Source organism: Euphorbia lathyris, chromosome 7 (assembly GCF_963576675.1).
Source record: "Euphorbia lathyris chromosome 7, ddEupLath1.1, whole genome shotgun sequence".
Lineage (NCBI taxonomy): Eukaryota > Viridiplantae > Streptophyta > Magnoliopsida > Malpighiales > Euphorbiaceae > Euphorbia > Euphorbia lathyris.
Genome location: NC_088916.1, coordinates 65,569,764 through 65,585,899, shown reverse-complemented (window position 1 = coordinate 65,585,899; position 16,136 = coordinate 65,569,764). Strand labels below are relative to the sequence as shown.

Genomic DNA, 16,136 nt, shown 5'->3' with positions numbered 1-16,136 from the left:
ATTATACCAATTAAATCAACATTAATATAATTTATATATAATTTTATTTTATAAAATAATAAATTAAATTAAATTTTATATTTATTTTATAAATTTTATTTTGATTTTGATTTTTTATTAAATAATAAAAAAAAAATTATATGTATTTGTGTGGGCAGTGGCGTGAAGCCACTGCCCACTAATTGACAGGAATCCCTTTGGGATTCCTGTCAAATGCTCATTACGGGCCAAAGGCGCCGTAATGAGTGGGTAAGTAATTTAAAAAAAAAATTATCACCATTACGGTGTACCTTTTACCGTAATGGTACAATTCTAATCATGGTAAAAAAACAACTCCTTGTAAAGAATAATTTTTTAACTGTAACTAACAATGAAATTATTTATGATTTTTGCCCAAAAAGAGGTTTAATCCTATTTTTTCAATAGTTAGTCAAACTGGCCTAAATTTTATCATTAGATTTAGGCAAAACTATCAATTATATCCTGATTCTTTTTTAATATTAAATTGAATTGGTATTACTATTGTCTATTTCTTTCAGTCTTGAATTTGTTGTGGCAAAATGATAGCCCTCTCTTTCTGTTGACGAATAAAATAGAATATAGAGGTGTCGTCTGATTCCGGCTTTCCTTCTTTTTCCTAATGCTTTCATCTTCATATTGATAGGAGTAAGAAAGATCCATTTCAGACTTTCAGTTCACTTGGGTTTTTTCCTCACCCTGTTTCGTAGTCTTTCCGCTCACAATTCACATGGCATCCTCAGTGCCACCGGGTTCCGCCTCCGCCGCTCCAAAACCTAAGAAGTCGTTGGGGTTAATCGATAATGCAATAAAACACAAACACAGTTTTATACAGTTAATTGCAATGTCTGGGATATTGCTTTTGAGTTTCAGGTCCTTAGGCCAAAAATACCGTATCCATGAACTTCAGGAAGACACCATAGCCCTTAGAGAAGAGCAGAAAACCCTAACTGATCGATTCGACAACATCAAGCGCGACCTACTTCACGAAGCCTCTCTTGAGCCTACCGGCCACTTCGCTGCACGCCTTCGCCTTCTCTTCGGCAAAGATTAGTTGAATTCGAATCCCTGTTGGTTTTCTTATTCCTCTTTTTTTAATAGTCCATGTTTGTGAGGTGGATTAGGTGCATTTTGAGTTGTTATCAGTTTAGCACTTTTGGCGAGGTTCTATAATTACATAAATGATCCATTTTCTGATTATGTTTCAGTTAAAACGATAATTATCTCGCTTAAATCGAATTTATATTAGCTCAATTTATTGTTCCAAATGAACCGTATATGATAGTTCACTGTAGGATTCACTCAGTGTGTGTGAGAGATTGCTGTTGTGGAAGGAAGATCAGGGCTTGTCAATGGTTGTATTTTTTTTTTTTTTTTTTATATATTTGCTCTCTGGATTTGATGATAGATGTGATTTGTGAAACCACTAGGAATTGATTGTTCGAGTGTTTCTTCCTGTTATTTGAATTTTATTTGTGGTTAATGGTTATTTGATCCAAAAGAAGTAAAATGAGTGTTGATTCTACTTCCTAAATTTTTCAATGGAAAATCGTAGGAAGACCTAACCATTGGCACTCATCATAGCAGTGATAGAAGGTTGAATGTAGGCGTGTGATGCCCCATCTGTCCCATGGCCCAAAAATTCTGAACGTGTATTCCAGGAGGTTGAAAGGAGCACATGGGAAGGGAGAATAAGTTGGCTAGGGAAAATAATTTTGGTTATAAGGGCGGGGAGTGAGAAATAATTTTGGCATTTCTGGCTTATTACTCCTAGGGAAAATCTTCAATCTCCCTCTCTGAAAACTGTATATTACTCTCTCCCCGCCCTTATAACCAACCTACTAACTTAGCCAGCTTACTCTCCCTTCCCGTGCGCCCCTTTCAACTTCCTGGATTACACGTTCCATATGTTAGAGCCATGGGATAGATGGGTCATCGCAGGCCTATTTGCGTTGCCATTTAACTCTCTATCAAATTGTCTTTAGTAGAAAAATTGATAACTAAAGTATTCTTAAACAATAGTAGTTGCTTTCTTATTGTTTGGGTTTAGATCTTCAATTATTAGTTCAATTTTTGTGAGACAGGATTGAGAATTTTGGTACATGTCGATTCGCCTTGTATTTGTGAGTGATGAAATATGGATAAGTCTGAATTGTGCATTTACTATGATATGGATTAGTGGACTTCTTTTCCCAATCCCTGCATCTTGAGACTTGGTACACTTTATAATCCAGTATGCCTTGTGATTTTATCTATCTTTTGGATTAAGGCAAAGGCCTGTGATAGAGAATGGCATTGAGGAAATAAGGGCAGTCAAAGAATAGGAGAGGACATGCGATGGTTGATAATTAGAGTATGTTTGGTTAGGGGTTTGAGTGAGAGTGGGCGTGGCTGTGAGCGTGTTGTTCAGAGGATGGTAGCTTTGACAATTTCATTTTTGGTATTGGCCTTTAGGGTTGGGTTGGGAGGGGAGTTTTTCTCATTTGCTAGTGCATGAAGATAGATCATGTTCTTTATTAGATTATCATTTTCTATTTCTTATATGTGCTCTGATCTAGTTTCCATAGCTTCACTGGTTTTCTGAAGAGTTTTATTAATACAAAGTATCTTATTCTCTATTCTATTGTTTTTGGCTGTTTGGGTTCTTAAATACAGTCAAATACAATAGATAGGATACTTTGTATCAATAAAACTCTTCCAATAACCATTAAGGTTATGGAATATTAGATTAGAATGCAAATAAGAAATAGAAAATGATTTATCCTGCACTAGCCAAAGGAGAGAAACTCTCCGAAAATGAAATTGTCAAACCTACCCTCCTCAGTACAGCGCACATATATTTAAATACCATAACATAACAGACTCAATTAGCAATAGCCACGTGTCCCCTTCTATTCTTTGGCTGCCCCTATTTCCTCTATGCCATTTTCTATCACTTTGATACTGGTGATAGGTGTTGCCGACTTAAATTGATTGTATCTTAAGGGCCTGCATGAGTTGTTGAGTCTCGTAATCTCATTTCAAAGAGTAGGAAATGTGCATGTTGTATGGAGAGATTGCTAATATCGTTGGTGTCCTCCAGTAGCTTTCTTACTCTTTTTAATCTTCTGTTTGAAAATATTTTTTCAGAAAAACCTACCTGAAGTTTTAGGATTTTGGTTCTGAAGAAATTTGAGTAGAGAAAAAGGATCCGTTGTTTGTTGAGCACATTATAAAGTATGGTTAAGCATTTCCTGGTTGGGTTGTGGCCAAGTAGCGATTTTAGCTGAGCTCATTATTAATCCTTAAGCAAACAAATTGTGTATCTGTTGTCGGATTAGGCTTTGCATTTTGATGAGGTCCATTCCAGTTCCATGATCCCAAAGTTTGTTTCTGAAACTGCATTTGCTATGTTTACTAGTTGCTATTTTGTTGTTTAGTTCAGATGATAATTTGATTTAATTGCATCATATGTGCCACGGTATGTTTTTAATAATGACATGAGCAGAATTTAATATTCATGGAAAGACCTTGAAATTGACTCTGCAATCTGCATCTAGTATAAACTTGGCTGAAGTTCTATAGACTCACATTTTGTTACAGTGATTGAAATAAGTTAGTCACACCTTAAATATAAAAGAAGAGAGAAACAAAAAAGAAGCAATGTTTGACATTTTTGACAATGAAAGAGAGACAAGCTGGTTTTTGATACAGTATTCAGATAATTAAGTAATGATGTTTTCACACAGCTGACCAAGTCTAAGAGTCACCTTTACTGCATCAGGCCTTTATTTTTTGGATTTGGTGAGTAGTTTTCCTGAAAGTTGAATTGAAGTTTTTAAAATAACTCTACTGGGCATGAGATATTATTCTTCAAAATATTACTTTATGCTTAGAAGTGATAACTTGGTGTATCTAAGCAACCGTGCAATCGACTTGGAACTTTACTTGTTTGTTCTGTGTACTTGGGATTTCTAGTTTTTAATTTATACCGAGTACATCCATGTATAGGTTTTCTTGTTTTGTTCCACTTATAGTGTACTCAGAAACATACATTGGAAGGAGTGTGTATTATTCAGTAAAAAGAGCGGTATTGTCAAACCGAACTGATTGAATAGGTTTTTGGTTCAGGCTTTTTAGCTTTTGGGTTCGGAATCAATTATGGTTTTAGGTAGAGTTCGGTTGTTTAAAAAACAAAAACTGAACTTATTAGTTTGACTTTAGAAGTTTAATTGTTGGGATTATAATTCAAAAACTAGTATATTTTGAAAGAATTTTAAGTTTTTTTTTGTTATGCAAATTAATTGAGAAAATATATTGATTTTTATTTGTTTTTATTTGATTTTTTGGTTTAAAACCGAACAAAATATTTCGGTCCAGTTATTCGTTTTTGGCATTAACGGTATTCAATTTTAAAACCGATGATGCACACCCTATTTGGAATAGTATTTGGATTATGGGCATGGATTGAGCACCGGCGGATTTGATTGCACATGGGACTGGTAATGGTGTGGGTGGATATAATTTGCAGAAACTTAAATAATAGATGAGATGAAGTCAAATATGTACAAAGGAACGAAGGTATGGCACTGTAGAATGGTGTATGCTGTTGAGCTGACTTTTGTCATAACTTATTCATAAAATCTTCTTTTTTATCCTGTGATACTAGAGATTTTGTAAACTAATACTCGGATGGATGACTGGTGAGATCTTTATGATGTCTAAGATAAAACATAAAGATTGTTAGGGCGAGGCTATTGACAGGTGATCCCACTTCGATGTCTAAGTTAGCGATGTGTACGATGAAGTGTTAAACAATTAAGAATAATTGTAGAGAATAATATGTGTATGTACCTTGATTATGAGATTTTTAGCTGGATGTGTATCTTACTCGTTTTAGATTAACTTGATTCTAGATGAATTTGACGGGATGTAGTCTGAGTTTTCTATTGGTACACATGTAAGAGAACTGTTTAGTTAGATCTAGCGGCTCCTATTGCTCAAAACGTCCCTAATTACATTGTGTTGAGACAAATGTGCTGATATTAATTGATACTTCATCATCCTGTAAAGGAACTATTTTGATTTCTAACTTAGTTGCATTTTGTGGTTGCTTCTATCAATATGTCATTAAACGCAGTAACGATATGAACTATTACAAACAAGCTGATAGGTGCATAGTGGTGTCATGAATACTGTCACGTGTCATGTGTCCGTAGATTGACTGTTTCAGTATATCCCATGCCATGCCCAATAGTTTTTGGTCAATGGTAATAATGCCCATATGCATCATAAATTGGATGGCTCTTGGGTTGCATTGAAAGATGCAAATTGTTTATTCTAAAGCTCGTTAAACGAGTATAGTATATTAAGTTTTTGGCTTTTGGTTAGGGCCTGTAATCCAACCAAGTCCAGCCGAGTTTTAACCTGTTTAGGTTCGGTTTGTCAAAAAATTAACGAGCTTGAGTCCGAATTTAATATTATATTCGTGAGCTACTCACGAACTGTTCACAAACTTGGTAACGAGCTTGTTCATAAGCTTTGCTCGCGAGCAGCTCGTTAATTCAGTTCATGAACTTCGTTCACAGACAAATCATTAATTATGTTTATTAATTATATTGATTTGAAATTTTTTTTAAGACAAAACAACATAGTTTTAAAACCTACAAAACTATGGCCCTGTTTGGGAATTAGCTGTTAGCTGTTAGCTGATTATATTAGCTGTTAGCTGATTACATTAGCTGATTTGACTAGCTGATTTGATTAGCTGTTTGTGTAGACCTGTTTGGTAAAAATTAGCTGATTGATAATAGCGGTTTGTGCAAAAAGACGAATAAGGGCATTAATTTTGGCGCAGGAGAAGATGGAGTCTATTTATTAGGGTTAAAGAAGTCCATTAATTTTAATATTGCAAAACGCTAATTGAAAAAGCTCCTTTTAAGAGCTTTTTCTAAATTAGCGTTTTCATCCCAAAACTCTCTCCCAAACCTCTCTCCACCAAACACTTCAATTAGCGGTTTCAGTGGTCAAACCTCTAAAGTTGGTCAAAACCGCTCTTTTTATCCCAAAACGCTCTTTACCAAACAGGACCTATGTATTTTTACATTTTTTCTTTTATAGAAATGTCATTATTACTCGAACCAAGCTTGTTCAGGAGTATGAACATTATAATTGAGCTTGTTCATGAACCTATAATTGAGCTTGTTCGCGAGCTTTTAAATCGAGTTCTATCGTATTCAAGTTTGGATTGTTTATAAATCGAACTGAACATTCAGATGCTCATGAACTGCTCGGCTCTTATTTACACCCCTACCCACACACATGGATTGTTTTGATGATTTTGAAATTAGAGACCAAATTAATCATATGTCAACAGCTGCAATGATGGCATGTGCTTTACAAAGATGCCATTATTATTTATATGTAAATTTTGTTTGGACTCATTGGCCAGTTTTGTTTGGGATTTCAAATTCATTGAACGTCGTTGTTGATTGTGAAATCCCGAGGGATTAAAAGTTAAAACCGAAAAGTTAAGGTCTTTGTCGTGTAAATAGTAAATATTAGTTAATGCTGTTTTTGTTGTATCATTATTTTCATTTTTGCTAGTGAATTCGTCATATCAACCGCAAAAGACTTTGTTGGTTTTGGTTCCACTTGCAGGCAGAGTGATGTGAATAACATCTCCAAAAAACCGAGCCAGGATGTCGTTTGGCGTAAGGTTAAAAGAATTTGATAAGATCCCACCTGGGAAAGAACGATGATGACAATATATGAATGGATTGCGTCCAGCTCGTCAAAACCAACATTTGGAAGGTAGAACGTATCTTCAAAGTATATCAGCTACATAGATTAGGATTAAATTTAGTGTCCGTTTGTTTTACCCATTGTTCGTTATTGTTGTTTGTTGTTTGTTATCACGGTTTGCTGTTGGAAAATACTGTTTTTCCAAAACGTAGGATAAAAGACTGTTTTTCAGGTGTAAAAGGCAAACAGAAGTTCTCTAACCAAACACCTAAAACTCTCTATTTTGAAGTGAAAAGGCAAACATGAGCATGAAAATGAGTAACCAAACACCCCTTTAGTAACATTTGATATGGTACAATTTTTAACACGTGATATGTACACGTAGTTGTTGTTTTATTTTCTTTTTATATAAATTTAATAGGGAAAAGTCCAAAAAAAACTTGCGTGCTTTTACTTTTTGTCAAACTGGTACTGTAAAAAAAAATTATGTCCAAACGATGACCGAGGTTTTCGTCTGCTAGATGACTGCGGTTTTTCGCTTTATTAAAAACAAAGATCTCATTCTTCAAAAAAAAAAACAAAGATCTCAAAATTAAAATGAGTGTTGATGATTTTAAAATTGAAAAATTCAAAGACCTATAATATTTTAAAAAACTTTAATTCTTTAATTTTTTAATCTTCAGATCATTTAGGTGTTATTTGCTAAGAATGAATAAATTAAAAAAAATTGGTTTCATAGTAAATATGATATTAAACAATTTTAATTCTTAGAATTTTCTATTTCGAGGTCATTAACGATCATTTTCATAGCGATAAACTAAACGATCATTGTTATTAGCAAAACGAAAACCTCAGTACTCGTTTGGACCAAAAATTTTTTTTGACAAGTACCGGTTTGACAAAAAAAAGGAAAGCATGAGTTTCTTTTAGACTTTACCCAATTTAATATGTGGATAAATAAGAATTTTTTTTCCTTATTCATCTATATATTAAGCCTATATGCAAAAATATATATATATATATATATATATATATATATATATATATATATATATATATGTATACACGTCATGTGTCAAAAATTGTCGCATGTGGTAAAAATTAATAAATCAATTAAATTTTTGTCCAAAATGAGTTAAATGTTCTTATAGAAATACATGAGTAGAAAAAATGTTACTAAATGATACTATATAAGATAAACGACAAGATTTTGGATATTACAGTCGCGAAATATGTCTTTATATTATGCTAGATTATACATATAATGTTTAGAATAATTATTTAACTTGGGGGAAAATTGCAGGAATGGTATGGATGTTTGGGGTATATTTCAAAAAGTCACTTAATTATTTCCTTTTAGTAGTCATTCTGATCAATTCACACAACAAATTTCATTGGAATAATGACATGAAAACTATGTTAGAAAGGTCAGTACTTTTGAACGTGATTCTTCTGATGTTACTATTTCGGTGAATTTTCTATTTGAATTTGCCAATATGACTTTATTGTGAAAAAAAATTCAGCAATATTTTTTAAAGCGGAACCCCAAAACTGAATCCATATAAATGATGATGTATATATAAAATTGTGTTTATTATTAAATTAATTTACAGAGCTTATCTAAATTTTTTTATTGCTATAAAAATAATTTTAAATTTATTTATTTGTTGATTATATTGATAATTCTAATTTTTTTTTATGAGTCACGGGTGGGTATCTGTAAATTAATTTAGGAGGGAAATGCATTGAAATAATTAAATGAGAATGATATATGAGAAGAATAAGTATAAAGTAGAAGAATAATAAGAAGGATAATTTTTGGTGATATTATCCAGTTGGTTAGTATTTTCCAGTAGTGTCATCATTTATTTGGATTCATTCTATAAGTTAGTACTATTGAAATTCAATTAAACTGTACTCGACCGCTTCATGGTTACAGAACAAGTACGCGTATGTATGTATGTTTATAAACAAACAAAGAATATGTTGTAGGAGCTTAAACAACCTTTACAAAACCGTGTGGACCTTGTTCTTTGTATATGTCAGAGTACAGCACCATTTAGCTTCACTTCACGATGTTACTCCCTCCATTTCAAAATAATTGTCAAATTTAACCAAAGCACACATATTAAGGAAATGATTGATTTGCATTAAATTTATGCAACATGGACTAGAATACCATCTATCTCTCTTCATTAATAATTATCATTTTTTGTGTCTCTCATTAAATTGAACCTCTCTCCATACATTGAAAACTTAAAATAGCAAAAAAGTGTAATTAATATTAAGCTCATTAATAGGGGTAAAATAGGAAAAAGTTACATTGGAAACTAAACCTGACAAATAATATGAAATGGAAAAAATTGATCAAAAGTGACAATTATTTTGAAATGGAGGGAGTATGTTATAGTGGCTCTTACTTTAATAGAATTGGAAAAATTACAAAATTAGGTTAAATTAGAGATACATTTACATATTTCGACCAATTACCCAACTCATTATATATCTAGATTATTTATTTGTAACTTTCCCAAAATAGCTCAAATCTTTCATCTTCTCCCTTCCTATCTTTCTATCGTGCGAACGGAAGTCGTTTTTTTATCGTCATGTGTTTTTGTGCAAATCGAATGAATGATTCTTCATCTACCTGTTTCTTCTTCATCTCTTTGTTTCTTTCTTCTTGTACGAATCGAAAGCATCGTTCTTCGACGTTATTTTGCGTTTATCATATGTTTATTGTCGATTTTAATGGAAAAATATAAGTATCTACTGTATTTCTGCGTTCATCTTCCTCTCTTTCCAGAAAATGAATGAGTTTGCTTCACATTTTGTGAAGTCTGCGAAGCAAAAATCATCATCTGGAGTAGTATTTTCTGTTAGATGTGATTAACGAAAAAACAAAACGAACACAAAAAACATATGAACAATAAAACTAGAAATTAAAAGGAAAGAGTTAGACAAATTTGAGGCCTGTATTAGCAGTTTTCTTAAAACAGATGTCGTCGCTATTGACGATCGTCTCCCAGGATACAACAGATTACGTAAGCGAACTCAAACCGCGTGTAAGCTCGTTATCACCGGAGTAGGAAAACAATAACATTATGAACAGATAGAAAACATAAACAACAACAACAACAAAGCCTTAGTCCCGAAATGATTCGGGGTCGGCTAACATGAACCATATATTTTGGTTCATGTCATAAGATGTGGCTAAATTTTACGTTGGCCGCCACAAACCCACTGCAACCCTCCTCCTTTGTCCGGGCTTGGGACCGGCTCTAAATGCCACCAAGTGACCCTCACAGGCAGAGAATATTTATTTTATCAACAACTTGACTCTAGTTACTGAATTTGACAATTCCCTTCTATATAAAATAGAACTCAAAGGATATGTCTTTTCACAAACAAACACAACTTTATACGGACAGACACGACTGTTCACATACGAACACGAGTGTTCACGACTATTCATGAAAGGAGCTATTTGTTGGTATTTAAATTAATTATATAATTTTATTCAATTTTTCCAACGTTTTCTCTAGAAAATAACTTCGTAGACTTCGCAGTTTCGCAATATGCGAAGCAAAATCATCATTGTCATGTTGCATTTCTCTTCCCAGACTTCGCAGTTTCGCTTTCTGTGAATCGTTTCTTTCATTATTTTCCTAAAATAACTTAATTTTTGTGGAGGTTAAATACAAAGGAATCAAATTCAAGTATCAGTTTAGCTTGAATACAAAGACATCAATCACAATGAGTGGTGATTGGAATGTGATGAAGAAAGTGAAGACCAAATGTTTTAGTCCCTTTTGCTTTTGAACTTCCTCTCAAAGGCCATTAATTTTGTATGACGCTGCCGATTTTTCTTGCTTCCGTAAAGCCTGGTGCTCATGCCATTACTAGGGTTTAGGGTTTGCATTATTGTTGCAATCTTGTTGTAAATTTTGATAATGTTATGTTTTTTTATATCATTTTACTATACATGGTGTTTACTTGTGTATATTTTAGGCAAATAATAAAATATACTACTTCATATTTTCACCAAACTGCGAAGCCCGAGCAAAAACTGTGAAGGTAAATACTACTTCAGTACATGAATTGCTTCTCAGTTTGCGAAAACTGTAAAATAAACTCATTCTGCGAAGTAGTATTTCTCTTCACAGGCTTCGCAGTTTGCGAAATTCGAAGTAAAATCATATGCGGGAAGTATTATCCTGCAAAAATGTACAAAAGACTAAAAAATGGAGTGTCAAGTTCGTAAGAAGAAAGACTTTACGTATATGTGAATCGATAATTAAAAACGGAGTGTCAAGTTCATAAACGAAGAGAGAAAGAAGAAACAGTAAGAAATTTGTAAGTTGTTTTATATATATATATGAAGGGCATTTTGAGAAAGCCACAAATAAATAGTCTAGATATGTAATGTGTTGGATAAATGGGTCTTCCGTTTGACCCAATTTTGTAATTTTTCCAATAGAATTTGGGATAAGTTATTAAAATAGGACTAAGATTTTTAGAAAAAAGTATCAATATAAGCTTCACGTATAAAATAGCACTAATTTAGGTTTAACATTTAAAAAATAATACCAATTTAGGCTCGATAACAAAATGTGACATGCCATTCATACTACTCCGTGAAGTTCTGATTTCTCTCTCCACGTACAATTGACAGAACTTAACAAAGTAATATGAATGATGTGTCATATTCCGTTATCGAGACCTAAATTGGTACTCTTTTTTAAACGTTAAGCCTACATTGATGTTATTACGTGCGTGAAGCCTAAATTGATACTTCCAAAAACAATCGTAGCCTTATTATCTTGGTACCTTATCCCATAGAATTTAGTGTGAATTGTAATTAAATATTAATGTTAAGGGTCTATTTGTTGGTCCCGTGTAATGTGACAGTATTAGTTCCAATGGGGGGTTTAGGAACTACTATAATTTTTTTAATTAAGGCTGACTTATTTTAAATTTAATATATTTACCCAGTATCTAGGTCAGCACCGCTGAGTAGGTTTTGAGACAGCTTTAGTTAATTGCTAACTAGAGCTGTTTCAATTGTGAGTTGGGAAGCAACACTTAAGTCAGTTTCCAACTCAGCACTCATATTACTCAGCTCAGAGTCTACAAGTTGTTGTTTTACTGAGTAATATTTAGCAAGCAATACATATATATATATATATATATCAAAAGATAAAGAGTTAGAAGTTACTCAACAGACTTATCCTAGTTCGGCCTCTCTGCCTACATCCAGTCTCCGGAATCCTTCCGAGCTTTTTGAATCCTCTACTGAGCCCTTTAAAGGTAGAGCACAAACCGTTTACAATAGCAACTGAGTATGCAAGAGTACCGTCCTCTATTCGTCTACTCAATCCTATCTCTACCACTGAATACTATAACCGAGTACTCAGCTTCTCTCTGCCACTGAGTACTATAACCGAGTACTCAGCCTCTCTTTTCTAACCTTTTACAAATGATACAGAATTTGTTCTCACTAAGTGAAGAACACTTTAGATGAATAAAATCACTCTAGACTTTTACACGAAAATAGGAGTTTGGTATAAGAGCTTGCTTTTTCTTTTCAGGACAGAGCTTCTATTTTGTACTTTATCAATGAATAGACTTGATAAAGATCTGTATTCAATCAAGTGTTGGAAAGGCCTATTTATAGTGATGTCCGAGGTATCAATCATTTGAATCCTGACATAGCCGTTGTGGGAAAACGTTCTTCTTTCGTCATCACTTGGTCAGCGCTCAGTGCTGCAGGCCAATCAAAATGTTGTCTCTTCTGTCTTCGTCAGTTGCCAGGTTTGTCTTGTTGTGTGCGTCATATAGTCCATGCTTCTCGAAAAGGTCCTTCTGACAGATTTCTGTAACTTCTGAATTTTACTCAGAACAGGACAGATTTTGTCTTCAACGCTGATCAACATTGAAGCTGATCTGAGTGCAGCTGACCTGACTATCATATTGCTTGACTCGGCGGTTTCGCTTTCAAGCTTTAGAGACAACTTCTGTTTTCCAGGCTGAGTTGTGTTGTACTCAGCTTTGGCTGTGTGACTTTCATCTGCTGACTTTAGTCTTGAATTTTACCTTTGTTGACTTCTGATCTTTTCTTAAACTCAATTTATTCAACATTGAACAAACACATTAGTATAACTAAATCAAAGCATTTAAATTTAATGTGTTGAGATATTCTATCATGGGTTACTTAATTTTTGTCAAATCAAAATCCTGTGGAAAGGTGTTTCAACAAACGCCCCCATTTTGATGTTGGCAAAAATATTCAGTAAGGAACTCAGTGTTGAGCTCCCCTATAATAGTTGACCTCAACTTCTGAAAATACTCCCCCATAAGGGTTGAGCCACTGACTTAGTTTTACTTTAAACCTTCTAAGATTTAATCAAGTGAAACTAAGCTCAGTTTCAGAAGTGGGTCAGTACTTGGAACATTACTCAGTTTGAATACTTAGTTAAGTTTAGGTATCAAAGTTAAAGTAAGCTGAGTAGATTGATTGGTGCTGAGTAGTTTTACTCAGTGGCCAAGTACTTGTATAGTTTTTTATGTTCACAAGTTTTCATTTATTTTGTTCAATGATTGCTAAGCGAATAGATATTCAAGAGAAGTTAAGCATTTAACACAGCAGATAAAGCAACAGACAATATGTGAAAAGATGCTTTTATAAATATTCAGCTCAACAAGAAAGCATGCCAGTTACAAAACACAAGTTACAAGCTAAGTCTATTTCTAGTTCTCTCTTGTTGTTGACTTGAACTTGGTTAGCTTTGGGTTTGGTTTGGCTAGGCTTGGCAGTTCCTTGTTGCTGGATTTTTTTGCTCGGGGCAGTAGAAGTTGAGCCGAGATTTTTCTTTTGTTGAGTTCCTTCTGCTGGTTGCTTATCTTTCTCCCCCGTTTTGCCAGCATCACCAGGCAAAGGGGCGGAAGCATAGAATTGCCCACTTTGAACAGCACGAGTTAGTAAAGCTGAGTAGTGTTGCATTTGACTCGTACTTTCCTGGAGACCCTTAAAGACCTTGAGACCATCGGCCATGCTGGATGAGGGAATTTGCATATGGGCACTGATGACACTGAGTACGAACTCAAGTGACTTCCCCATCCAGGTGATAGAGTCAGTCATCCTCGCATACGACTGATAATACATCCTGAGCATTGAGGAGTCGTAGATATGGCGCTGAGCGTTTTGATGTCTGACATTCTCAAGGGTCGCTCTGGCACAGTGCAAGATGTCATTGGTCTTGACTTGGTCAGTTTCCATCTCTTCTCGAGTTAAGCTGAGTAGACGCACAGCCTCAGCCACTTGTTCAATTGTGCATTGAGAGGAAGAGGAAACAAGCTCTTGAGCTCCAGTAAGCTCAGCTTGCAACTGCGTGAAGTGCTGAGTCACTTCGGTAGAGGTGGTGACTGTTGAGTTGACAGCAGATAGTGCATTGATTTTGCCCTCAATTGAGTCCATATGATGAACCATCATGAGCTGAAGATCCGCCATTTGGACCAGGAACGCTGACTTTGGCTGCTGAGAAACCATTGAGGTTACAATGTTCATCGGCTCCTTAAGACCTTTAAGTTCGGTCAAAAGTTGCATGATGGATGAGAGTTGAGTTGGCTCAGCAGTGGCGGGTTCAGCGGCAGCGACTTGAGACTTATTAATTTCTTGGATAAGTGTATGTGCTGAGAAGATGATTCTACGGCCTGACTCAGAGGCATCTAGAAAAGTATAAGGATCGGTTGTAGCGTTGGCTTGGGAAGTCTCAGGTGCCGTGTTCTGGTTAGCAGCAGGGATATTGACATTGGGGGTGCTGACCAGAAGTGGAGGTGCCAGCTTGGTTGGTTGTGGAAGGTTGAGCAAGGGGAGTGGCATCCTCATTGTTGAATCTAGCAGCAGGAGCCGACTGGTGTACTAACTGCTCAGTATTTACCTGCTTAGTGTCAACTTGAGGCTGAGTTGAGATGTGGGGTGGAGTCAGCTCAGAGTTGACTTGAGCAGGAGGGTCCTTAGGTGCTTGCTCGTTAGATTGAGCACCGGAAGCTTCGATCACTGGTTCAGTAGATGGTGAAACAGCAGTGTCAGCAGAAGTTTTGCCTGTTGTGGCTTGGGCTTCGGCATGTTCCTGTGAGATAAAAATAGAGGCTTGTTTTTCCTTATCCTGAGCTGGAGTGGGTTCAAGTACGTTGGAGAAGAAGTTGAACTCCAGCCCAGTCAGGTCAGTGATAGGAACCCTGAACGGTGAATCATCTAGGATATCAAAGACTTGCGGTTTTCGTGATGTTCGCTTGTACCTCTTCTCTCCACTGTGTTTGGGATGTTTAGATTTAGGAGAAGGGTCAGCAGGGAGATGGTCAGCTTTCTCAGTAGTCAGCTCGGCGGCCTTGTCTTTCTTTGGAGTCTCAACTCCTTGCTTATCAGCCTTGCACTTCGCCTACTGGGTGGTCAGTTTTTGTTTGCTCAGCTGAGAGTGGCTTCTGCTGTTGACCACTGGGAGTTTCCTTGTCATTGACTCCCTGAGCTCACAGGAAGTGGGAGTCCTCGGAAACCACAAAATCAAGAGGAGTTGCGTCCAAAGGTGCGATCCTAGAAGTTTTCTTCCTCTTTAGGGGTTGCTCAGGGCTGTCCTCAGCTTCACACTCAGGGGCTGGTCGTTTCTGAGCTAGCTCAGCAGGTGCAGCTTTCTTCTCACTCACCACCAGCCTGATCTTCTTCACAGTTTTATTAATGTCTTTGGCTTTTGGTGTTGAGGATGGGTTAGTTTTCCTCTTCTTTTCCTTCTTGGGTAGCTCAGCAGGTGCTTTTTCAACCATAGTTTCCTTTCCTTTCTTAGATTTGAAAGGAAGGCTATGAGCTAACCCTGCTAGGATCTCAGCTGTTATCTCAGTGCCTATCACGATGTCCTCACATTCGAAGCTGATCTCATGGTCTTGGAGGATCTTAGTGATGAGGGAACCCATTCTGAGAATCCCTGTACTCCGTTGAATTGCTCCGATGAGAAAGACGGGCATGTTGAGTGGCTTGTAGTTCAGCATGTGCCAGATGAAGCACTGCTCGAAATTTGACGCTGAGGAGGTGGCGTTGACCTTTGGAAAAAGGAAGTTGGTCAGTATATAATGGGCTTGTCTCTGAGGCTGACGTAGTGAGGTTGATGAGACTTCACCAACGTGGTTCTTAGGCTTACAGAACTCAGCCTTATACTCAATGTGCTTCTAGTCATTCGTCTTCCTCAGTTCCGATCCATCCGCCGTGAGGTCCAGCAGTATAGCGAGATAGGAAGGGGTGATGATAATTTGCTTTTTATTGACATGGGTCACCATGTAGTCAGTGTCGTCGTCAGCGATCATCAAGTTAGAATAGAACTCAGTAACCAGTATTGGGTAGGTCAATC

General features: G+C 35.8%; 1 protein-coding gene across 1 annotated transcript; it reads left to right on the top strand.

The window, feature by feature from the left end:
- Nucleotides 1-530: 530 nt before the first annotated feature.
- Nucleotides 531-1,461, top strand: LOC136234936 (uncharacterized). The gene has a single exon (XM_066024425.1). It carries the CDS (start codon nt 749-751, stop codon nt 1,070-1,072), a length of 324 nt encoding a protein of 107 aa, XP_065880497.1. The 5' UTR covers nt 531-748; the 3' UTR covers nt 1,073-1,461.
- The last annotated feature ends 14,675 nt before the right edge of the window (nt 1,462-16,136 follow it).